The sequence below is a fragment of the Panthera tigris genome, chromosome D3 (genome assembly GCF_018350195.1).
Source record: "Panthera tigris isolate Pti1 chromosome D3, P.tigris_Pti1_mat1.1, whole genome shotgun sequence".
Taxonomy (NCBI): Eukaryota; Metazoa; Chordata; class Mammalia; order Carnivora; family Felidae; genus Panthera; species Panthera tigris.
The window spans coordinates 40,979,095-41,005,314 of NC_056671.1; the positions used below are offsets into that span (position 1 = coordinate 40,979,095).

At 44.4% G+C, this 26,220-nt stretch overlaps 1 protein-coding gene across 1 annotated transcript in view; it reads right to left on the reverse strand.

Annotated features, from left to right (window-relative positions):
• EMILIN2 (elastin microfibril interfacer 2) overlaps window positions 1-23,438 on the reverse strand; it is a 51,600-nt gene extending 28,162 nt beyond the window's left edge. Inside the window, exons 1-2 of the mRNA XM_042961839.1 lie at window positions 23,063-23,438; window positions 22,397-22,519 (exon numbers count right to left, since the gene is read on the reverse strand). Of these exons, the coding sequence (XP_042817773.1) occupies window positions 22,397-22,519; window positions 23,063-23,196 (257 nt within the window). The 5' untranslated portion in view covers window positions 23,197-23,438. The remainder of the gene's footprint in view (window positions 1-22,396; window positions 22,520-23,062) is intronic.
• Window positions 23,439-26,220: the final 2,782 nt, after the last annotated feature.

Sequence of the window (26,220 nt, forward strand, 5' to 3'; positions counted from 1 at the left end):
TAGGGTTGTGCAACCCCGCAGCCCCACTGGGATTTTCCCTGCAGAAACGGGTTCCTGCCTCCATCAGAGCCAGCCAGTAGGTCCTCCAGAGGATGGGAGGAACACAGCATGATGCCCAGATCCTCCTTCTGTCCCTCAGTGCTCTGCAGGACAATATCCCCGACAGGGAGCTTTAAAAAAAAAAAGCCCACGTCTTTACACTCAAAATTCTAATTTAACTGGCCTGGGGGCAGGGGTGTCCAGGCATGCATACCTTTCAAAAACTCCCCAAGTAACTGTCAAGTTGAGAAGTGCAGCCCATAAGTCAGGGCACCCATAGGCCCTCCCTCCTCACGGGAGCTTGGAGCCTCTGAGGCAACCAGGCAGGGGAAGTGAATCAACCGAAAGCAGCCCAAGTGTTAACTCCAAGGGCCCATGGGCTATAAGCACACAGAAGGTGCCCCAGGGACACTTAGTGAATCAGCTGACTGCACCCAGCTGAGGGACTGATAGCCAAAGGGACAGAGTCAAGGCGGTGCTGGGCTAAAGCTGGAAAGCTGACTCAGGCTACAGCCTTGGCCCCCATCCCAGTCTTGGGCAGGGACTGTAACAAAATCCTGTCCCCCAGGGGAGCCCTGGCCACAGCTGCCTCAGGTGCTCTTGGGGGCTCCCGGTGGGGAGGGGGATTGGCAGCCCGAGCCTGCCCCCACGCTAGCCAGCACTCCGCATCTCAGCCTCTCCTCAACTCTCCTCCCCCACCATCTCCCTCTGAAACCCTTTTGGGGTGGGGGTGGGGAACAAGGGTTCACCATTTTTATGAGTTCATCCACTGTGTCTAATGTGTAATATTAGATCAACCCAGAAGATTCTCCTGAGAAGGAAGGTGGCAAGAAAAGGACTGGAAAAGTTGAATCAGGGTTCAGGGACCATATGACTGGAACGTACACATTAAAACAAAATATGACAAAATGACTGTGCCTCCATTGGACATCTATCACCCCCCAATAAAGACTCCTTCCTGCTGACAGATAACGTATTCTTTCATAATACGCTTTGGTTCACACTTGTTCAGTGTTTGTCTTTTCAGAGACCATAAGCCCTATGAGGGCAAGAATTCCTGTTGGTTTTGTTCTCTACAACATCTCCATTTTTAAAGACAGCAATCTGTCCTATTGTAGGTGCTCAATAAAGAATGAAGTATTAATCATTAATCAAACAATAATGAATGATACTAAGTCTACTTTTGACATGGTTTTGGGCAATCCAATGTCCATATTAAAAGCCCCAGAGTTGTCCTCAGGTCTAACCCCAACCGATGTGAATTCCTAAGTCTTCCCAGAACGAAATCAAGCTCTAGAGTCCTCGGGTCATAATGAGTTAGGCAAGAATCACACACCAGAAGGTGACCTTCAGTGGTGTTGTCCAGTTATATAGCCATTAATCAGGTGTGGCTATTTTAATCTAAAGTGATTAAAAGTAAACAAAATTGAACATTCATTTCCTCGGTCACGTTGGCCACATTTGAGGTGCTCAGTAGCCACATGCAGTATTAGCATGAACATCTCAATCATTACAGGGAGGTCTCCGGGACAGAGCTGGCCTAGACCTTCATGAGACTATCAAGGGAATGGCAATGGGCACACATCTGTTCATCTCTTCATTCCTATCTCACACCCACCCATCTTCTCTCTCCTCCCACATTCCTTCCGGGTTGCCAGTAGAAGGCTTTTCAGAAATAGCCACACATCACTGGCAGAGGATCATGTAGACAGCTGTTCTACAAGGTAAGGCTCACTTCCCTGCATTTAGTATTCGTCTATAACTTCTTATTTGATTCATGCCACTAACAGTGCACAAATCTAAAGCCCAGTGCCCCAGACTGGGATTCCTCCCAAGAACAGACTTTCTAGTAAATTCCTCTCTTTCTTCCAGGCACTGGCTTGTCCCCAAAGCCCCGGAGCCAACTCTTCTTGCTTCATCCCACGAGTGGTCCTGTACAGTATTGACTGGAATGGACTCTCAGGATGGAGAAGGAAGCTAGAAAGAAGAGGTGCTTCCTTCTCTTTTGTAGGGAGCATCCTAGGCCTGAAGGGTAACCACTGATCTGGGACAAAGTCAGCATGTACATACAAGCAAGAAGTCATTTCATGGAGTTTTCAGGATGTACATCCAAGGCAGACTCGGTTATCTGGCATTCAGGTACTACACCAAGTTTTCCACATCCAGACATGGTAACTGACTTTTTGTTTTTAACTGTGGTAAATATGTATAACATGTGAGTAAAATACCCATAACATAAAATAAACAAGTGGGACTACATTGAACTGAAAAGCTTCTGCACAGCAAAGGAAACCATCATAATAAACATGCAACCTACTGAATGGGAGAAAATATTTGCAAATCCTGTATCTGATAAGGGGCTAATATCCAAATACATAAAGAACTCATACAACTGGGGCGCCTGGGTGGCTCAGTCGGTTAAGCGTCCGACTTCAGCTCAGGTCACAATCTCACGGTCCGTGAGTTCGAGCCCTGAGTCGGGCTCTGGGCTGATGGCTCAGAGCCTGGAGCCTGCTTCCGATTCTGTGTCTCCCTCTCTCTCTGCCCCTCCCCTGTTCATGCTCTGTCTCTCTCTGTCTCAAAAATAAATAAACGTTAAAAAAAAAAATTAAAAAAAAAAAGAACTCATATAACTTAAAGCAAAATGTGTGTGTGTGAGTGTATGTGTGTATATATATATATGTATATATATGTATATGTATATATATGCATATATATGTGCTTAAAAAGTAGGCACATAAGTAGGCATAAAAAGTAGGCATAAAAAGTAGTATATATGTGGGTGTGTGTGTGTATATATATATATATATATATATATATATATATATGTTTAAAAAGTAGGCAGAGGATCTGAGTAGACATTTTTCCAAAGAAGACATCCAGATGGCCAACAGGTTCATGAAAAGGTGCTCAACATCACTACTTATCGGGGAAATGCACATCAAAACCATAATGAGATATCACCTCATGCCTGTCAGTGTGGCTGGTGTCAAGAAAGACAAGAAGTAGTAAGTGTTGGTGAGGATGTGGAGAAAAGGGAACCCTGGTGCACTGTTGGTGGCAATGTAAACAGGAGCAGCCACTATGGAAAACAGTATGGAGATTCCTCAAAAAATTAAAAACAAAACCACCATATGATCCAGCAACCTTACTTCTGGACACTGATCTGAAGAAACACTAACTTGAAAAGATAACTGCACCCCCATGTGCACTGCAGCATTACTCACAATAGCCAAGATTAGGATGCAACTTACATATCCATGGATAGACACTTGAATGAATGGATGGATGGATGGATGGATGAATAAAGATGTGGTACACACACACACACAGACATATACACACACAGGAATATTACTTAGCCATAAAAAAGAATGAAATCCAGCCACCTGTGACAACATAGATAGAACCTGAGGGTGTTATGCTACATGAAATAAGTCAGTGGCACCTGGGTGGCTCAGTTGGTTAAGTGCCCGACTCGGTTTAGGCTCAGGTCATGATGTCAGCGTCCTAGGAGTCCAAACCCCGCATCAGGCTCTGTGTTGGCAGTGCAGAGCCTACTTGGGATTCTCTCTCCTTCTCTCTCTGCCCCTCCCCCACTCACACTGTATCTGTCTCTCTCAAGATAAATAAACTTAAAAAGAAATTTAAAGGGCACCTGCGTGGCTCAGTCAGTTAAGCATCGGACTTTGGCTCAGGTCATGATTACATGGCTCGTGGGTTTGAGCCCCAAGTCAGGCTCTCTACTGACAGCTCAGAGCCTGGAACCTGCTTTGGATTCAAGGTCTCCGTCTCTCTCTGCCACTCCCTCTCACTCACTCTCTCAAAAATAAACATTAACAAAATTAAAAATGATAAAAATAAAAAAAATAAATAAGTCAGACAAAGACAAATACCATATGATATCACTTATATGTGGAAACAAAAAAACAAAAAAACACCAAGTAACTAAAAAACCAAGCTTACAGTTACAGAGAACAGATTGGTGTTTGCCAGGGGTAGGGGATGGGGGTGGGAGAAATGGGTGCACTGTTTTTTTAATTTAAATTAATTGAATAATTTATAATAAAAAAAAGAATGGGAGAAATGTACCAACCCTAGGTCTAAAGGGGCCAGGAGAGGACAAGGCTGTAACCAGAGCATTAGGAGAAGGCTGCTGGACAGGAGCTGTGGCCTTTCGTAGAGGAAACAGTCACTGCCCACTTTCACTTGGAGGGAGAGGGCAGGTGACTTACAGTGGCCAGACCAGTGGGAAGCCAGATGGTGAGGGAACCCAGTGACCAGTACTAGTGAGATAATTCTGGAAACAGCAACCAACTGTAAGTATCCCTAGACTAAAAGCAAAAGCCCTTCTCATTAGTTCCCTGAGTGACAGACAAGGAACTTCCCACCTCTGGGCCACAGTTTCATCAATAAAATGAAAGGATTAAATTACAATCCATCCAGGTCAGACTCCTAGAACAAAATCAGGAGGGAGAAGGAGAGAAAATGGATCTGGGGACAAACAGAAAGTGGCCAGCACATGCTGCTAGACAGACACAAGGAAACCATAATATCTTAGAAGGAAAGGGGAAAGAGTATGTCAAGAAGGCAGACAAGGTCATATTTCCAGCGCTGCTGAGAGGGTCGAGGAACAGAAGGACTGAGAGATATTGTTCTTAAGACAAGGAGATTCTCGGTGAACTGAGCCAGCACTGCTCAGATCAATGTTGAGAGAGGACGCTGGGTCAGAATAAAGAATGAAATAAGCAAGAGGAGGTACAGACCAAAAAACCTCTTCCATCAAGTTTGCTTGTGATGGGAAATGAGAAATAGGGTGGTAACCAGGAGGTAAGGGGGGCTGAAGAAGAATATTTTCCCCCTAATTTCAGGAAAATCCTAACCAGGGAAGAGTGCTGAAAGACAGGATGAAGTAGAGAGGGCAGTGAGAGAGCCATGGAGAAGCATTCCTGGTCCTCATCCAGGAAAGACTGCTCTGGTGAATGAGCCCTGTTTGCCGTGGACACGGGGCAGGGGTGAGTGGAGTAGTGTGCAAGGGTATAATTGAGTCAAACCCAGTCCCTAAAAAAGATTACCATCTTAACTATTTTGAAGAGCCCAGTTCAGTGGTATTACGTTCATTTACATTGTTCACAACCGTCACCCCCATCCATCCCCAGAATTCCTTTCGTTTTCCCAAACTGAAGCTCTGCACCCATTAAACACCAGCTTCCCATTTCCCTCTCCTCAACCTCGGCCCCTGCAACCACCATCTCACTTTCTGTCTCTGTTAATTGGACCTCCCCAGGGACTTCATATTAAGTGGAATCATACAGCATCTGTCCTTTTACAACTGACTTATATCACTTAGCATAATGTCCTTGTAGGAGAAAAAAAAACTTTTCCTCTACCCTCTTAGGTTTGTTCTGGGTCTTGTGAATTAAACTGACAAAAGACAGATTCACAGGAGAAAAGACATCCAAACTGTATGGATGTTAATGTTTTTTACATGCATGGAGGTTTCACAGAAAAGAAGTGAAAACAAGCAGTGGGACTCAGGGGACTATATACCATTTTAACACAGGGTGATAAATTGTGAAGTGGCTAGACCAAGGAAAAGGGGTTTGGGCTTCTAGGGGCAATAAACTGTGGGACTATAGCTAGGAAATCTAGAGGGGAAACTCATGGAAGATAAGGGCTATGTCAGTAAGGCTTGCATATGCAGACTTATCTTGGTGCCAACTGTGTATCTGCAGTGACAAAGGTCATTCTCTTCAGCCTGGTACAGGAGAGGCAGGAAACTTAGAAACCTGATTTTAGACAGAAAGAGGGAAGACAGAGGGCTCTTCTTGTCTCTGCTTTTTCTCAACTGTCTTCAGCTCAAAATAATCAATATGTCAAAGTGGCATGTTTGGGGTGGCCTGCTCTGAACTCCTTCACCCTCAAGGTTCATTCACGTTGTAGCACGTGTCAAAATTTCCTCTCTTTTCCATAGTAATTCACTTTCACAAAGTTTGGTCTCATGTTCTGATTTAGAGATTGACAAGACGGCAAACTAATTTTTCTAAAAACTACTTGTGACAAATGGATTTTTTTTTCTGGCTTTTGTTATTATTGCTTTTTTTTTTTTAATCAATCAACGAAGAAATAGACTTGCTTTTAATGGAAGTAACAACAGAAAATACAGTCAGGCAATAATGGTTATAAAGTTTGAAACTGGAAGTGATTCCAGAATGATAGGGAAGGAAAAGTGGTTCTGCACCAGCAGGAGAGACACTTGCCATTTGATTTCAATCCACTCTGTTTTACAATCAAACCTTGGCCATTTGAAACCATGTACATCTACAATGACAATCTCTGCAATCCGAGGAGATGACTCTACCCGTCCCAGGTCCCTCCCAATGCTAATTTTCCACAGGATGAAGAAGTCTCCCACACAGGACAAAGTGAAGGAACCAAAGGGCCTTCTTCCAGGTTAAAGCACATCACACACACAAACCACAATTTTCATCTTATCTTTTTCTGCTCCATGACACATTTTTAATTAGATCTCTGCCTGGAGAAATTAATGGAAGGAAAGAAATAGAGTATTTTCCTTGACTTTGTTGGCAAATTCATCTAGGTGTTAAAAGCTAGAATGCCCGGGCAAATATATTTCTGAAATACAAAATGCACCCAACAAAACTAAAACCTTGATGAGCCCTGATTGAAATCAGATTACAAGATAGGTTTGTACACTTAAAAAAATAATAACAGATCCTAGACCAAAGCAATGTGTTCAAAATGAAAATGTACACACAAGAGACTGTCTGCTTCCCAGTACAAAGGATATATTTGCTGGGGACACCAGGATCGTAAGTTGCTTATTTTTGTTTCCTCTTGAATTAATTTCCTCGCGTACTTAGAGTGGCAAGTTAGATTTCAAAACCTGCAATCTTCTTTACCCCTCAGTAGTTTGCTCGGATCACACAGACTTGTAAAAAGTAATACCCCTGTCCCGACACACCCACCCAGTTCTTTACAATTATCACCCACTTCACCCTGGGGAAGTCTCCGCAGTGGTGAAGGAAGGGGATTCTGGAACACCACAGCAGCTTAGGGGAGGCTTGGCCACCAGTAGCCAGTGAAGCTGCTATTCTTACATTCCTTCCACGAAGGCTTGCATTGCTGAAAATGACAATGTTCCAAAAGTACAGGGCGTGGCCAGCACCGTGAAATACAGCTTATGCATGCGTTCCAACGAATTCACATTCTTAGTTTTAACTTCCTGAGACTTTGGGAAATGCATTACAAAAGTCAAGCCACCCCGTGGGAAGGCTCACTGTCCCAGCTTTCTGGAGGGTTCTGTAATCGTAATCCACCATTAATGAAAGCCCACATTCCCCCACAGGATTCTTTCCAGGACGGTCATCATCGCTGCTGCAGGCTGCTTCCCCAGATAAATTCTATACTGTTCCTTCTCAAGCTTACATCATGTTTCCTTGTTCCTGGAGCCAGAATCGCAGGACACTCCTCCTGCTCTTGCTCTGGTTTCCCACAGCGTGAGCCATGAGAACATCTGCCGGCCTCAGCCTGTCGCAGGATGCTCACCACAGATACAACTTCCCATGGTTTGGGGATCCAAACCTTTCCTTTCAGAACTACCAAATAACTAGTTTGATTATTTCCTCTTTTTTTTTTTTTTTTAACAGCAAAAGTCATTTCCGCAAATTCTGCTGCAAAACTCAAAGTCATTTCAAAATCCTCTTTCCTGTGTTTTCTTGGACTTGGTTTGCAACATCCAACCTTCCCCTTTAGGGATCTTGGTCCTTTGGATGAAGACTATGGATGCTGGCAAGCTTTAGACCACACCTGTGACTTGGTGAAGTCCTTTACACGCCTAGAAAATCCTGAGACAGTAGGAATGTCTCAGCAGATACAAAAACACCACCTTCTTCCTTTGGGTGAATTCATTCTCAGTAAAAGCAATAATCTGGGAATTGAAAATACAGGAACACTTGTATTTCTTTTCTAATTTATGACATTGGGGAGAAAAAGTACCAAAATAGTCTAGTTTCATATTTCTCACATTGTCCAGGATAACCCAATATTACTTTAGGGTTTTAAAAAAATGTTTTTAATGTGTATTTATTTTTGAGAGAGTGAGACAGAGTGCGAGTGGGGGAGGGGCAGAGAGAGAGGGAGACACAGAATCTGAAGCAGCTCCAGGCTCTGAGCTGTCAGCACAGAGCCCGATGCGGGGCTGGAACTCATGAACCGCAAGATCATGATGTGAGTCAAAGTCAGACGCTTAACCGATTGAGCCACCCAGGCACCCCACTTTAGGGTTTTTTTAATCAACACTTAACACAGGGAAGTGGAGACATTTTCATCCACCTGCACTCTGCTTAGAAAGAGCATGGTTTTCCTTTCGAAGGGGCTGCGACAGCCCAGGTCTGAAGGTGTGGACAAGTAGGGGGTGAGCAAAAAGAAGAATTTGGCTTATTTGCTTTCAAATGGGTAGGGGTGACAGAGCAGGAGGCCACTGGAGGAGGCAGAAGTGAAGAGGAACTATTCTCCAAGGTGACTTAGGGTGGCCAGTGGATTTTCAAGGTCGGCATCACTATGGCATCCTCTAACAATTTGTATTGCCACAGTGTCCAGCAAAGTCCTCACTGCTCATGCAGGCTTGTTGGATTGGATTTTTCTCTGGGGACTGGAGGGTGTACGTTGGCCAACTCCATGGGGTTCTGAGACAGCCACACAGAACCCACATACACAGTGGGCTATGGGAGAGTTGGCCTTGGACACTATCCCAGTCTACAGGAAAGCTTCTGGGCATCCACAATTCTTGCAAATTAAGAAGGGAGTGAGACAAATATATAGACTTTGAGGTGAAAGGGGGCCCGAGTGACACTAGTTTTTCTTTTTTTAAGTTTGCTTATTTATCTTGAGAGAGAGAGAGAGAGAGCGCGCGCGCACGAGTGGAGGAGGGGCAGGGAGAGAATCCAAAGCAGGCTCCACACTGTCAGCATGCGGCCTGATGCAGGGCTTGAATTCACTAACTGTGAGATCGTGACCTGAGCTGAAATCAAGAGTTGGATGCTTAGCTGACTAAGCCACCCAGGCTCTCCTGACATCTATTACCTAGTTTTAAAGATAGGTGGCTAGCTTCCATTTCCTTGAAATCATGTTGTTGTTTTTAAGAAAAATGACATAGATTGCATTACTGTGCTGGTTTTTTTTTAGGTAAAACAATTAAATATTTGGTTTAAATAGTGGTTCTCATCCTGCTAATAAGCAGGTTCCTAAGCTGGCCCATAACCGAAAGCCCTCACTGAAACTGGCTTCAATTGTTACAAACAAAATGTATAAGCAAGGAGGATATTTTCAAAGCCACAGAATTAATCTTTAAAATACTTCCCTATGTTTTTAGAATTTAACTTTCTCAAAATGAAGTTCTGTCTTTTGTCATTTTAACTTCCCAGTAACACCAAACCATTCTTTATAATTGTGTTAAAAAAAAAAAAAAGAGAGATAACAGAACCAAAACAGAGTCACTTGCGCTAAGCCTCATGTCAGCAAATCAAGTTGAATTTTGATTTACAATCGTGTAACATGAGCTCTTACAGAAGGAAAGCTGTCTCTCCTATCAGAGAGATAGTCAACATACACTCACATCTTGGCAAAAAACTTTTAAAGGTTATATTGAGACTGCCAGTTCAGGAAATTACATTGTATCATTACCCTGATTGATTTAACTAGAATCCATCACATTTCAAATCCTCATTTTAGCTATAAGCCACTATATTTTCATTCAGTATTTACAATTATTTTCAAGATTATATGTGTGTCACAATTCCTTTTTTAAATTTTTTTAACGTTTATTTATTATTGAGGGACAGAGACAGAGCATGAGCATGGGAGGGGCAGAGAGAGGAGGAGACACAGAATACAAAGCAAGCTCCAGGCTCTGAGCTGTCAGCACAGAGCCGGATACAGGGCTGGAACTCACAAACCACGAGATCGTGACCCGAGTCGTAGTTGGACGCTTAACCGACTGAGCCACCCAGGCGCCCCTCACAATTCCCATTTTAAAAACACAAGCCACAGGGGCGCCTCAGTGGCTCAGTCAGTTAAACACCCAACTCTTGATTTTGGCTCAGGTCATGATCTCACAGTTTATGGGTTCAAGCCTCATGTTGGACTCCATGATGATTCTGTGAAGTCTGCCTGGGATTCTCTCTCTCTGCCCCTTCCCGACTCATGCTCATGCATGCTGTTTCTCTGTCAAAATAAATAAATACTTATAAATGAAATGCATACACTCTGTGTGTCGTGTACATGCAGGATATATAAATTTATCATAGGGCAAAAATTTGCAAAAAGACTAAAAATATGGGTTCCTTCTTGGGGCGCCTGCGTGGCTCAGGCAGTTAAGCGTCCGACTTTTAGTTCAGGTCATGATTTCACGGTTCATGAGTTCAAGCCCCATGTCCAGCTCTCTGCTGTCAATGTGGAACCTGCTTTAGATCCTCTGTTCCCCACTCTGTCTCTGCCCCTCCCCCACTCGTTCGTTTTCTCTCTCTCTCTCAAATAAATTTTAAAAAACATTAAAACATATATATGGGTTCCTTCCATAATAATGGTCTCAATGGCCCATGTGAAGAATTATAGTTGGCTCCTGACCACAGGTGATGAATAATGAGGTGCTGACTATCCCAGGGACAAAGGCAATCCTGCCATAACCTTCAAATGACAGTCCTTGAACTATCTTGACTTCCTTCACAACACGTGGTCCTTTTTATCAATACCCTTGACAACAGACCACACAGATCACTCAGTGACAGCTCTTCATGTACCCTCACCCCCACGCAGTGCTGTTGCACTTAAACACAGAGGAGAGGTCACCTGGCCATTAGACTGGGCCGCTGCTTCTCAACCTCTGCATTGCCCGGTCTGCTTCCCCCACCACACCCAGCACAGGTCCGGCAGGGACTGTGGCCAGTCTCCTGACAATGCCCTTCCCACCACCGCTTGCCCACACCCCTCCTTCTCCCCGCTCAAATCTACTTTGCATGCATTGCCTGATCAGCATTGGGAAGCAAAGTTCTGATGGTGTCCCAGAACAAAAACTTTCCATGACTCCCCTTTGCCTAAATGATAAAGCCTAACCTCCTAACACTGGCTGTTACAGGTTGAATTGTCATCTCCAAAAAGATTTGTTAGAGTCCTCACCCCCACCCAGTACCTCAGAATGTGACCTTATTTAAAGATACGGTCTTTACACAGGCAATCAAGTTAAAATGAGGCCATTAGTGAGGATGGGCCTCACTAATCCAATGAGTGGTGTGTGTATAAGAGGAAACTCAGACACAGAGACACATACAGAGGGAAAGGATGTGACAGACACTGGCAGGAAGGTGACCATCTACTAGCCAGGGAGAACAGCCCCGAGCAGCACCTTCCCTCAGCCCTCAGGAGGAGCCTGGCCTGCGGACGCCCCTTCATTTCCCACCTCTAGGCCCCAGCCCATGTTTTCTTGTTTTATGCTGGTGTCTTCTCAAATCTGCACATATTCAACTAGAACAATCTTTTAAAGCCCTGCTAAGATGTCATCACCTGCAAACATGTTCTCAGATTCCTCCTGGCTGGGAATAATTCCTTCCACCTCTGAACATCCTCAGCTATTTGTACTTCTGTATAGCGATTCAGGCGCCCCTCTAGTTTCTACCTTTTATTTTATAATTATTTCTCTCTATGTCTCATTTCACTGACTGGATGTGAACTTCCAGAGGGCAAGAGAGAGGTGGGTTCCTTCCTGGGTCCCAATGGGGCCTAGTCCTGGGCCACACATAGTCCTTTCGCAAAAATATTTATTGAATGAAACTGAGTAACCAACAGTCCGCCAAGAAGTCTTCTTTACCCTATTGAGTTTTCTGCCAGTTCGAAGTGGCTTAAGTTAATTATGTGACCTAAATCCAACATTTTCCAGGGTTATAAGTGTGAAATGCGTTTTTCTTACTCCACTATAGTTTTATCTATGCTCTCATCTGTTAGATATTTACCATCTAATTTGTCTTCAGAAAAATCAGAGAAGTGACCTTGCTCTCAATACAAATGATTTTCTACACCATTTTGCCACAAGGAAGTCCCCAGCTACAAAAACTATATACAAATGGTAGTATACGCATACAAAGGAATAGTACTCAACAATACAAAGTAATCAACTATTGATACATAGTACAACACGATGTACCTCAACATAATTGTGGAGTGAACAAAGGCTAAAGGCTAACCTAAGAGTACATACTATATGACTATTTACATAAAACTCTAGAAAATGCAAACTTATCTATGGAAAGCAGATCAGCAATTGCCTAGGGAGTGGGTGGGCAGAAACTGGAGGGAAGGATTGCCAAGGGGCATGAGGAAACTTTTGGGAGAGATGGTTATATTCAATGTCTTGATTATGATCTTGGCTTTAAGGGTGCATACACGTATCAAAACATTTAATTACACAACTTTAAACATGTATGGTTTGTGTATGTAGATCATACCTCGATAAAGCTGTTTTGTATAACATATATAATATATATTATGTAATATATATTTTATAATATATTACACACACACACACACACACACACACACACACACATGCATTTTTGCATTAGGGTGCCTTAAATCTCTTCAGGACTGTGAAATCAAGTGCCAGATAGTCTTGCCCTGACTATCTAATAATATAGCTCAGCTTAAAAAAAATAAATAAATAAAATTAAATCTATATTTAAGCTAAGTTTCTACCAGTAGAAACCAAAACCACAGCATTAAGTCTTTTTCACAGTTTCAAAATGAGGATTTAACTAAAGTTTTTAGTGTTTTTTTTTTTTTTTTTAACATATTGGATTACTCTTTACATAACCATTTGCTTTATCTGTTGGGGGTTTAGACCTAATATTTATTTTTGTACTTTCAAAGGTATGGATCGGTGACTAAGGAAGATAGTCAAAACAATTTTCTTTTTTTATAACAGCCTTCAAATTGTCATTTATATTAAATAACACACAAAACATCAAAGATATAAATTAGCATTCTAAAATATGACAAGGGATGACTACTCTTTGGGATTATTATTTTCTCAGTGACAATTCTGACAAGAGGTGCTTAGAGGGTGCCATGCTATTTGGTTCAGGAAACAAGCCATAGATGGTGTTTCTGCTTTCCCTCCTGCACCTCCAGTGAGCAAGGCATCTGGGTTATATCTCGCCGTTTTTGCAATAATGCAACGGAACGACTCGCAAATATCTTGTGAGTTGCCAGAAGATGATGCAGAGTGTTGGGATGGGAAAAGGGTGCCTCGTTTATCATGACCAAGCCAGAGCTCTGACCTGGCGCTGTTGTCCTGGAAAGCTGCTGGAAAAGCAGCTGAAAAGCAGGCCCCCTGACGCATAAACAAACCTGAACGCTGTCAGGACAGCTGGCCAGACTGGAGATTCTGGAATGTTCAAAATACTCAGAAAGGCTCCGCTCTGCCTCCCTGCCCAAAGCCTTCATTCCACCAGCACGTGAGAGCTCTTTGCGTTGACACGGACACTAGCCAGAGAAACACTTTAATGGTGAAAAGATCTCCCGCGATCGCTAGATTGTGAAACTCACCCCGCCCTGGGTTCTGTTGCAATCACGGCCACAGCTATGGGGCTCTGTTTTCAAGATACATGGAAAACCTCAGCAGAAAAACAAGTGGCATTTTCACTACAGTTTAGGGAAAAAAAAAAAAAAAAAAAAGAATGTAGGTCCCTATCCCATGATCCTTCAACAGCATCCCTGCTGGGCAGCTGTAGAGAAACAAGTTGCAGCAAGAAGGAATCTCTAGAACCTTGTTTTATAACGGACTGTGAGCAAATTGCTGTAAAAGGCAACCAAATAAAGCCCATTCAGCAGACTCTGGACAATCACAAATATGTACGAAGATGGGGAATGTTAGGAAACAGGTGAAAAGGTCGCATAGAAAATTCCCTTTCATCGAAATGGTCAGCCTGAGAAGGCCTCACCTAAAACCATTGGTCTCTTAACCAAATGCCTAGTAAAATATACTGCCCTGAAAGGCTGACACTGCAGAAAATACTTTTTAGGCGTATTCCCTAATCTAATATTTTCTTAGTGGAAAGTAGGGGAAAAAAATTTAAAAAAGAACAGCCGGATTCTAACACACCCAGAAAAGTTTGCTTCTCCAGCATTTCCAAACTAGGGATTTGGTGAGTTTGAACTCTCCCTACTTTTTTCCAGTGCCCATCACCACTGTAAAACAGGAAGGAAAGAAGAAAACTTATGGGTGAGTTTCACTTCAATCATTTCATTATTTTCCTCCAACATACACTGCTGTCACATTGACAACTACTATGTTCCTCTCTCGAGCCATCCAGGAAAATTGTGCTTTATAAGGACAAGTCAGGTTCACCTCCTCTCATCAAGTGGTTCTTTGTTATTTTTAACTTCAGAAGGCTGCTTCACCAAGGACAGAAGCAGTTAATTCCAAGTAGTAAAAATGTCAGTGTGTGTTTGGACCAGCAATAAATCAGCACATTTGGGTGACAGTCTGTAAGTCGTCTGAACGTCTGGCATAGTCTGTCAGTTTTAGGTTACAAAAATTTAATGTTTATTTATTTTTGAGAGAGAGAGAGAGAGAATGAGTAGGGGTGGGGTGGGGGGGACAGAGAGAGAGAGAGAGAGAGAGAAGCCCAAGCAGGCTCTGCACTGTCAGCCCAGAGTCCAATGTAGGACTCAAGTTCATAAACCATGAGATCACGACCTGAACTGAAATCAAGAGTCGGATGCTTAACCAACTGAGCCACCCAGGTGCCCCTAGGTTTTAAAATACAGTATGTAAAACTCTGGGATCTGCCATGTGCAGTACCTACTGCATTATTCACACTCAGTAAACGTGAGTAACATCCTGCTGTTACCAACCCGAGGAAGAGGACTTTTTTCTAAAGGCAAAGGGTTAGAGCAGCGTGGTGGCGGGCTGAAAGGTGGCAGGAGGATGGGCAGCGTTCGCCCACTGCTCATGAAACCTGGGACATCCCAGCTAGCTCTCTGCTGAGCTACCACAGGCAGGCACGCATCTGCACAACCAGCACTCAGTGCCCACGGCAAGTGAAACATTCACTTTAAATCGACTGTATTCATTTACGTGCATTCCCCAAAGAAACCATAACTGGCTCTGCCTTCCAAAGCAATCTCTAAGTTATTAGCTTCATGTCTAAAAGTTGATTTTCATTTCATTTGCTTAATTATCTTAGTTTACTGAATTTATTTCTCTTGATTTTATTTTATTAATGGGCTCTAATCCCAACATGGGGCTTGAACTCACCACCCAATGATCAAGGGTCCAACGCTCCCCTGACTGAGCCAGCCAGGTGCCCCGTGAAATTATTTCATTTTTTAGCACCTCAGCCTCTAACATGTCCAGAAGCACTAATTTCAAATTCAAAGCCTTCAAAGATGAGCCCACCTGAGAGGCAACAACACTCCAAACGATGAGAATAAGAGTGTTCATGAGACATTCCTGCTGAGTATACCCTATATGAGTATGATAGTGCACTTTTAACAAGTTCTGTCAGCTACGGTATCCCACTAGTAATGTAGAGATGGAAAAAAAAAAACAAAAAAAAAACAAAACAAAAAGCAAAAAACATACCTCAGACAGGTTGAAGGACTTGCCTGAAGTCATACAGCTCAGTGGTGGTAGAGCTCAGGCCAGAAGCCAAGTTTTTTATTTCCTCTCCCAGAACATGTTGTCCACACCAGGCAGCCCCTAGAGGGACTCCTTCAGGGGATGTTTGCTCCCACTCACCTCCCCTTTTCTGGCTATTTCAGAATTTTAGTTGATTTACCAAGTGCCAACACAGTGGAATAGATCAGTGGAGAAAGACCAACTAAGGGGACCAAAACAGGGTTTAATGAGAAGCAACTGTTTTTCTTAAGACTGTGACCTCTATTTGAATCCCATTAACTTTTCTCCAAGATCAGAAAGGTGGAAAAAGTAGCCAATAACCATAAAGTTCTTTTTCCAAGACCCCAGTCTCTGCCCTACATAATCTGGCTGAGCTTATGAAAAGAAAATAAAATAACGACTGTAGAAGGGCTCTACAAACCTAGCATCCGATTTACCAGGAAGCTTAAAAGGAAGGTCAGAAGATTCCAGGGCAGCAGTGCAGAAGCAGCCCGGAAGGATGAGAAGAAAGGTCGACCGAAGGAAGGAGGCAAGTGTACTGGGCTCATGGGGTCTGGGCACTGCGAGTGAAGGCCTCAGGCACGTGGGCTAGCTCAGCCTTCCCTCATCAACTCAAATTACCCTCAAAACCAAGGAGCAAAACTCTTTACAGCCAATTGATTGCAAGATGTTTAAAAGCTGAAGGAAAACCAATTCCCCTGAAGTTACACACCCAAGAGGCACGTTTTCCAATTGAATGGAATTCTGTTCTGGGAGATAGAGAAACTGTAGGATTGGCTCTAGAAGATGTAAGCCTTCATTATTTTCGCAGCCTTAAGTGTTCTTTGTGTGTGCGCGCTCACGTTTTTTGTGTGGTTTTTTTTTTTTTTTTTTTTTTTTTTTACGAGCTTTTCCTGGCTGAGATTGCCTCCTAATAGACAACTTTTCTTCCAACTGAATGACCATCTGCTCCCCGTGGAATCTGAGAATTAGAGGAGTTCTGGAACTCAGCACTTAGAACTCACACCTGCTACAAATTCACAAATTCTTCTTCTGTGTTATCACAGCAGAGCAGGCTCCCCTAGTTAGTCCCACCCAGTTCCTCCCCCAACTGATGAGATTCTTTTAAAGAGCTCATAGGAAAAATTCCACCCAGATGCAACACACCCAAGAAGAGGGCAGGAGTGGGGTTGGGTAGATGCTGATAAACCCGTCAGTTTGTGGGCTCAGGGAGTAGGAAACCCCACCCTGCGGAGCCTCAGCCCTCAGCTGGGAGCAAAGCGAATACAGGAGAATAATCCTGCCTTACATCTGGGATGCCCGGATGTCCTCACCTACAAGGCAGCTGCTCCACACAGCAGGACGCCCCCAAATGCCTCAAATACTAATAGCAGTCAGCTGGACCGAGGCAAGTAGAGTGGGAGGTTCCGGACTCTCTGAAACTGCTGCCACAAAGCATGAATGCTGCATGAAAGGAAACCATGCCTAGCCCAAAGGGAGAAGATAGCACTGTCTGCTAAGCAGCAGTACTCCCGAACACCACCAGCCTGTGTACCCAGCATGCTCTGTGGCAGGCATCACACTCACACACCCTTGGGTGGGTTCAGACAGTAAGGGGCCACGGAGTATGCAGGAGGAAGAGCCTAAGACTTGGAAATATGACTGGCTATGGATCCCGAATGGGCTACTTCCTAACTACATGACCCTCTGTAGAATGGAGATAATGCCCCCATGGAATAGATGTGATGAAGGGGCTGCTCTCATTACAATAATATGCTCCGGGGGGGGGGGTGGTATTTTCACCCAAGTCAACCCTGAATACTTTATTAAAATAAGACATCACAAGGACAAGAGATAAATGCTGCTGAGGATGTGGAGAAAAGGGACCCCTTGTGCACTGTAAACGTGTACAGCCACTATGGAAAACAGTATGGAGATTCCTCAAAAAGTTAAAAGTACCATATGATCCAGCAATTTCACTTCTTGGTATATATGCAAAGGAAACAAAAACTCTATGTTAAACAGATCTCTGCTCCCCATGTCCACAGCACCATTATCTACAATAGTCAAAACATGGAAACAACCTAAGCGGATAAATGGATAAAAAAGTTGTGGTATATACATACAATGGAATACTATTCTGCCATTAAAAAAAAAATCCAGGGCATCTGGGTGGCTCAGTCTATTAAGCATCTGACTTCGGCTCAGGTCATGATCTCATCGTTAGTGAGTTCAAGCTCCGCATGGGGCTCTCTGCTGTCAGTGCAGAGCCTGCTTTGGATCCTGTCTTCCTCTCTCTGCCCCTCCCCTGCTTGCATGCTCGCGCACACCCACACGCACACACACACACACACACACACACTCTTTCTCAAAAATAAGAAAAAAGAAAATCCTACCATGCGACATGGATGGACCTTGAGAGTATGATGCTTAGTGAAGTAAGTCAGAGAGACTAATTCTGTATGATCTCACTTACATGTGGAATCTAGAAACACCACAAACTCACAGAAAAAAGAAATCAGATTTGTGGTTAATAGAGGCAAGGGTGGGGTGAGAGGGAAATGGATGAAGATGGTCAAAAGTACAAACTTCCGGTTATAACCTAAATTCCTAGGGATGTAACATACAACATGATCGATGTAGTTAACACTGCTATATAGTATGTTTAAATCCGTTAAGAGTAGATCCTAAGGGTTGCATTGCAAGGAAAAAAAATATTTCTTCCTTTTTTTCTTTTTTTTGTATCTAGGAGATGACGGATGTGAACTTACTGTGGCAACCATTTCACAACATATGTAAGTCACCAGGCTGGACACCTTAAACTTATGCAGTGCTGCATGTCAATTACACCTCAGTAAAACTGGGAAAAATTTAAAGACGAAACCAACTGGAGCCTAACGAAGAGTATGAAAAATGAGATAGTCCAATGCATAATAGCAAATAACCCACAATAAAGATATTTAAGTGCACAGCCATACACACAGCTCTCACTTTTACGTGGGAATTGCCTTCCATGAAAGAAGGTATAAATGTTCTTGATAGCTGAATATAGTGCAATCCACCAAAGGTACGCACTAAAACAAACAAATGCATCTTCCACTGCTAGGGGGACAAAGGCCAGTCCACAAAGGCCAGCAGCCCTGGATTTGTGGGCAGCTCAGCCATTTACCATCACATGACCTGTAGACAAGACCCTTATTGGCAAAATGGGGACCATGGCATTCATCTTGAAGGGTTGTTGCAAAAATTAAATAACCTCATACAGAATAAAAAGCCCTGATGCAGTGCTTGACACATAGAAGTGTCTTTACAGTTTCAGGGAAAATGATCACTCAAAATCCCCACATATACAAAAACCCTCACTGTTCCCACTGTCACAGAAAGATGTCCAAATCTGCAATCTGGAATCGAAGGTTCTTCATATATACAAATGGAACAAAGTCTAAACCTTTTGGAAATGCACATGCCTGCAGAGGCTCAGTCATGACCAGGCATAGATGTTCTCCCCTTATTTCTATGGACTTCCCCATAAAACCTCTTGTTTCCCAGCTGATTTGGGGTCTCCCTTGGCTTCTCTACTTCTGTCCTAGAACATGCAGTGTGCTTCATCTGCTTGGCTACTATCAACTCTCTTTTTCTTCTTCTTCTTTTTTTTTTTAATCTTTTAAAATATTTATTTATTTTAGAAAGAGAGAGAGAGAGCATGAGCAGGGGAGGGGCAGAGAGAGAGGGAAACACAGAATTCGAAGCAGGCTCCAGGCTCTGAGCTGTCAGCACAGCCCCGACGTGGGGCTTGAACTCACGAGCCGTGAGATCATGACCTGAGTCTAAGTCAGACACTTAACTGACTGAGCCACCCAGGTGCCCCAACTCTCTTTTTCCACCAAAGCCTTTGAGATACATTTGATTCTTTTGTAACCTGAGTTTCCTCTTGACCTACTCTCTTAACCTCACACAAGTTACAATGCCCGTCCACCACTGACCTGAAACTGTCCTTTCTGCAGAAGCAATTTCTCCCTGCTAGTTAAAGCCACTGGCCTCACTGGACCCCTTAGCCTCCAGATCTCTCCTCCTGAAGTCTCTAAGATGCGGTCTCTTCGTCCAAAGACTTGGCTTTGCTCTCTCCCCTTCCTGGCTCCTCTTCCCCCTTTCCCTCCACCATTCCTAGAAACTCCACTCTGCCCCAACTCTCTCAAGGCCTTGCTGGCACACACCCGTCACTTCCAGGCGCTAAGCCAGCACCAGCTGCCCATCTGCATTCTAGCTCCAACATCTCCAGCCCTGCGCTTCTAACACCACTGGAAAGTATCCCTCAGTAACTGCAGGATTAGTTTCCAAGGGACCTTCACTTCCATACATCTCAGGTTCTAAGGAGACCTCTACTGACAACACCCGTGAAAGAAGAGAAGTTGCTCGGGCTTCTGGATTTATCTGAAATACCTAGGAAATTCCATGTTAAACAGCCTTTTAAGTATACAGTGGCTTTGACTTCAATCATCCACCAATCATAAAAATTTAGGAAACATTTAGTAATTAAAAAATAAGATAAGCCATTCCTTTCCTAGCTCTAAGGAAACAGAAAAAAGTCAACACTGAATTAGTTACATTTTCAGCTTGATCAGCTAAAACTGTCGTATTTTTTAAATTTCGCACTTACAATGCAGTGTCTAAAGTGTAAAAACACACTTGAATTGTGTTTGAATGTTGCTATTAGTGAATAAAAACACCCAGGTCACTTATTTTGATTTTATTTAATAAAACAACAGAAACAGGGGCACCTGGGTAGCTCAGTCGGTTAAGCAGCTGACTTCAGCTCAGGTCGTGATCTCATGGTTTGTGAGTTTGGGCCCCACATCGGGCTCTGTGCTGATGGCTCAGAGCCTGGAGCCTGCTTCGGATTCTGTCTCCCTCGCTCTCTGCCCCTCCCCTACTCACACTCTGTCTCTGTCTCAAAAATAAATAAAACCTTAAAAAAATTTTTTTAAAGTAAAACAACAGAAACATCTATCATTTCTTAAAGCAGTGTTTGTTGTCTTTCCCAGTAGGTGGCGAAAATATGCTCCAACTGCCTCCCATTTAACCTGAGATCTGGAGGTGATTTGCTCCTCACTGACGACAAAGAATCTTTTTCACTGAGTTATGGTCAAATACAACAATTAAATCATCATTTGATTTTGCAAGCGCTAAAATAATTTCAGAAAACTTAAAAGAAAAAACATCTTTTAAATGAAAAGCATTACCTCCCCAAATGAAAAATTCATTTATCTGAGTCACCACAAGGAAGTATTAAGATTACAGCAAATCATAAAATGTAGTTCTTGTGTAAAACAAATGAAATATTCCTGACTAATAATTCTAATTTTAAATAAACCCGTTCAAATTGTGTTGAATACTTGGTTCATATCTCTACCACAACATAAAAATCTTACTTGATTCTCATTTCAGTGACTGCCGGCCATGGACTGTGAGGTCTACAAATTACCACCTAGAGATACAGGCGATATGACAGTGCTGCACCTCTCTGAGAAATCCAACTCATGAGCCAGAGATTCCATTTCTGCCTGGTTCTCTCTATATTTGAAAGTGGGGGTCTCTTCTAGGTTGTTGCTGTTGGCCTAACAGGAACAACCCCTTCCCGATTTGCAGTTCCCACCACAGCCCAAGTGGAACCATCCAGAGACCACTTCCACCCCACAAGCCTGAAGGCTCATCTACTGCCTTCTGGAATAAGGTTTTCTGGAGTCCAGTTTCAGTCTGTCCCTTTGCCTTGCCAAAGACAGATCCGCCTACTGGCTATTCTTTGCTGTAATGACAACTGTGCTCTAAGACAAACAACTTATTCTTAGGGGGAAACAAATAATTGCAACCATCACATGTGTTCCCCAACAGCCATTGATTCACAACGCTTATCCTCTGATAACTTACACAAAAACACAAAGGCTTGCCGGAAGACAATTGAATGAGTGTGATGTATTTAACAGAATTTGCATTCTATTGCATTGCCTCCTCTTTGGTTTTTTTTTTTTTAAGATGGTGAAATCTTTATAAGCAGAAAGATGATTTTCACCAACAAGAAGACTATTTTCTCCTGACGACCTCTTGGCCGAATCCCCAAATCTAACATGAAAAGTACAGCAACTCACTTTTAAGCAAGTTATAGCTGGGACTTCAGTTTAGAGAGCGACAACACTGGAAGAGGTCCGTTTTAGGGGGACATTTGGACAAAACTCGCCTGTTTTAGGACACGAGATGGAACAAACCTCTCAGCTAATCCTACATTTCAAAGTTTTTAGCAGTATACATTTTGGAACCTTCTGTGTGCCCCAGAACACACAATATGGATCTAATTAGGTCCAGCTGCCTTATGTTAGTAATAAAATTGAAAGAAAAAAAAAAACAAAACAAAACAGAACAGAGAGGTGGGGGTGGGAGCTTTGTTCACCCCTCCCATGCCCCGGTGATCACAAGCTCGCAAGTTGTGCGCATCCTCCACACTCAGGGCAACACACGCTTCCAAAATACCCCCAGCATGCCTGGGACCTCGCTCAGCGCTCAGACTTTTCAGCTGCTGAGTTTTCTCCCACTCTGGAAGAGATTTACGGATGGGCCAGAGCTCAACGCTCCGACGCCACCCACCGCCCAGGCCCTGGCGCACTCCGCCAGCTCCTAGGCTCAACGACTTACACCAGCGCGGACGGACAGGGCATCTGGTTCCAGGGACAGTTGTACTGAGCCTGAATAAAACTCTCACTTCCCTCCAGCACAGAGCAACTCACGTTCTTGTTCACGATGTAGGCGCACCAGTTCCTGGGGTGAAGGAGAGAGAGCGAGAAGGACACAGTGTCAACCTAGAGAACAATGAGGCTGGGGGAGCCGGGGCAAGCCGATAGGGCAGCGGGCGCATTGAGGGTCAGGGAGCCCGCCGTCCCTGCGGAGGTGAGAGCCCGACAAAGCGGCCATCAAGAGGGTACGCGGCTGCGCCTTTGCGGAGCGTGTACCTTAAGCCGACAAAAGACAGGGAAAAGAAAAGCGCCTACGGTCCCAGGGCTTCAGTAATTCCTGGGATCGCCCTGCTCCGCGGGACACTCTCTGCGCCCCTTAGCCCCGGAGGCAGCGCTGCTTGGAGCGCGGGCGAGGTTACCCGGGACGCCTCGCGCCGGCCGTAGAGCGCACGGTCCCGGGGGAGGCGCCGCCGCCGGGGCAGCCCGAGGGGGACCCCCCGGCTGCTGCTCATCGCCTTTGGCATGGAGCTTGCGGGCCGGCTGCTAGTGGAGAGTGGGGGTGGGCGGGGGCCCAGGGCTCTTGGAAGGAGCGTCGCAGTGCTGGGAGAGAGAAGGACCGCACACTTACTTGTTCCTGGCGCCCGGCCGCGCGGGGTGCATGGGTTGCGGGCCGGCATGGCACAGCCCCGCACCGCCCAGGGTCAGCAGCGCCAACGCCCAGGGCCAGGGCGCGCGGGGCCAGAGCCTTGTTCTCGGCCACATTCTGCGCGCGGCGAGCGCGCCCCGCCTGCCGGATCCGGAGCGCGGCGGGTCGAGGCTAGCGCCGCGAGGCTGCGGGCGGACGGGGCGCGGCCGGAGAAGGCAGGAGGCTCGGGCGCTCCTCGGCGCCCCCGCTCCGCGGCCGCCCCCTCCGGCTTCTAGCTCCCACTTCTCCTTTTCCACCCTGTGCGCCCGCGCTTCTCCTCGGTCCCTCAATGACGCACAGGTCCCCCCCGGGTGCCGCCCTCTTTATTTCACTTCCCTCTCCGAAACGTGACTCTTCCTCCACCACGGCTCCCCGTCTCTGGTGCCCTTGCCTCTCGGCAGGGGGTTTGGGGTGAAAGGGCTGAAGAGTTTAGGAGAAGGGTCTAAGTTACAGAATTTCCAATTACTCATTCCTTTGGTCTCTTCCCAGAAGCGGAGCAACTCCGCCTCCCACCTTCCAGCAGGCGCGCCCCGGCCCCTGGGGAAGTGGCCGCAGTCGGCGAGTCTGGCAGTCCTCGCGTCGTGCCTGTTGTGCCCGGGTGCCGGCTCCCCGGAGCGAGTGAGGGACATCTTTATCAGTCCCTGGGAGGACTCGACTCGGGTTTCCTCTTCTGGCAAGACGTGGCCATTCCCTCACATTTGGATTTACAAGAGTTTACGGGGAAATGAACACGGGTCTTCTCTTTACTCAACTCTGCCTCGTGCATCCATTTCAGTTTCCAAGTCAACGTGCAGGGCAGCGGGGGACAGCCCCACCAGTTCAAAACAGCATCAGACTCTAATAAATGCTACACTGATTTTTGAAAGATAATCCCACAGCCTCTGCTTCTGATGTCCTACTCTGAACTTTCTTTTTATGTCAACATTAAAGACATTTACTCCACAACGGTCACATTTGCTCCTAACCGTTCAAACACTGCTAGACGTTCATCTTTTCACTTACCTTCGTATTTTCTGCCTATTCTTGAGTTCCACTAATCTCTACCCATTTCTTTTGGGGATCAAACAACTCCACAGAAAAATGTTACATAAAATCCCTGCCAAAGTGCTTGTATTCCGGGGATGTATTTGAGTTAACCTGCTCTAATAAACACTAGATTGAGGTTATTTGCAGATCAGACAAATATTGGACTGAAGTCATCCAAGTCTTCAAAAGAATCACCCTGAGGGGAAAAATCACAGAGATAAAAAGTGGTCTTGCATAACCTGGGCTGCATCTTTCTATGACTTCCCCCTCCTCCCCATCCTAACACCATTTTTGTTGATGAGTGTCATAAGGGAAGAAACAGCACAGAAATGAAGGAGAGTCATACACACACACACATGATGTGTGTCTACAACCAGCAGCTAACAACCACAACTTCAGTACAGGTCATTCTCAAATGTGAGAGTAAGTTGAACTGATGAAGTCAAATCTATTTTTTCCATTAAAGTTATACTAGGAGGCTTAAGAAGCTGCAGTCTACTCCAAGAGTTTGAGGACCAACTTTCCACTGAGATGACCATAATACTGTATTTAGTCAGTTATAAATGGCACTTATCAGTAGATAAATTTTGTTCTGAGCATCTGTTACATGCTAGGCATTGTATGAAGATAGTGAGGGTTCACAAGTGAGCCCAAACTGACCTGAGCTCTGTGTTTCCAGAACTTCCAGGAATTCCTGTACAGTGAAGGGTATAAAAGTTCTGATGTACAGTCAACGAAGTGAGACCGTGTGTTTCTCCAGACACATGCCCATGTGTACCTGGCATGGGGCTGCTCTGGGAAGATGGAAGAAGACTTGGCTCTCAGGAGGATTTGAGGCCAAGATCCCAAGGGACCCTCTCCCCTTTCTCTTCTCTAGCTACAGGAAGGGACACATCAAACTCAGGAACCAGAAATTGCTCTTCCAGAAAGCAGTGGGAATATTCCTGAGGATAGAGAGCTTAAGCACATGAGGAAACAAACTAATTGGGTGGGCCATGTGGCCCCAGCCATAAGGAATAATAGGGTTATAATTGGGAGAAGGCTCTAAGTGTGAATTCTTTAGAAGCCGCCAGCTACTTTAAATAAGCACTTGAAAACTGTCAGTTTCCTATCACAATTTGAAGGAGTTTCTTCTGCTTTTAAAATCAAAGTGCCCCATAGGAAGGTCCACACTTAACTGTGTGACCAACTTAGCTAAAGCAAAAATGCAAAGTTAGACCTACTTCCTAAAATCTATTCCCTCACTATTGGTCATGATAAAAATGCTCATCAGGCTCTGTACTTAGGGGCATGTCTCATGAAGCAATGAGCCTGCTGGGCTCCCAGAACCCCCAGATTCCCCTTTAGTTACCTGGTGGAGGAGGGTGAGTGATTACAGAGGCAGCAGGGGCATACTTTCCCCCATCCTCGCATTCAGTCATCCGAGCACATGACATTTGATCATGATGAACCAATTCGTATCTAGGATGTATGTGGTCAAGAGTCATAAGACCAGCCTGGGTGTCCCATCCTTCCCACTTCTTGTCTTTGCTCTCGAGAACTCCAAAAAGAAGCCCTCCCCTCCCGCCCCTGCTCCAACAACTTCGAGGTGTACTTTTACGTGTCTTTACCACTTCTTTGTGCTGCTTATCTAATGATAGAAAAAGAAAGTCCTTGAAGACTGGATATCTTGAATAAATTTTGATTGCAAAGCATTCCTAACATAATACACCCTAAGAAAATGTCTTACACATTCATAAGTTAGTGATAAGATGCCCTACATTAAAAAGAAATGCAGCTTGGTAGGGAAAAAGAGACAGAAATATCTCTGAGAAAAATTAACTGCACTATTTAGCTTGATCTCTTTTGGGATGATGAAGTTTGGTTGATACAATTTCATTTAGTTACATTTGATATAGGCATCGCATTGCATAAGACACCTTCAGAATGAATTCAGAGAGAAGACCCTAGACTTCAAAATTTACAAACAGGTACTTTCCTGTCTTGTCAAAGACTTTGCTAAAATAGACCAAAACAGAATAAAGAACTGATCTCTTCAATTTTTTTTTTCTAAATTTAATCACTTACAAATATCT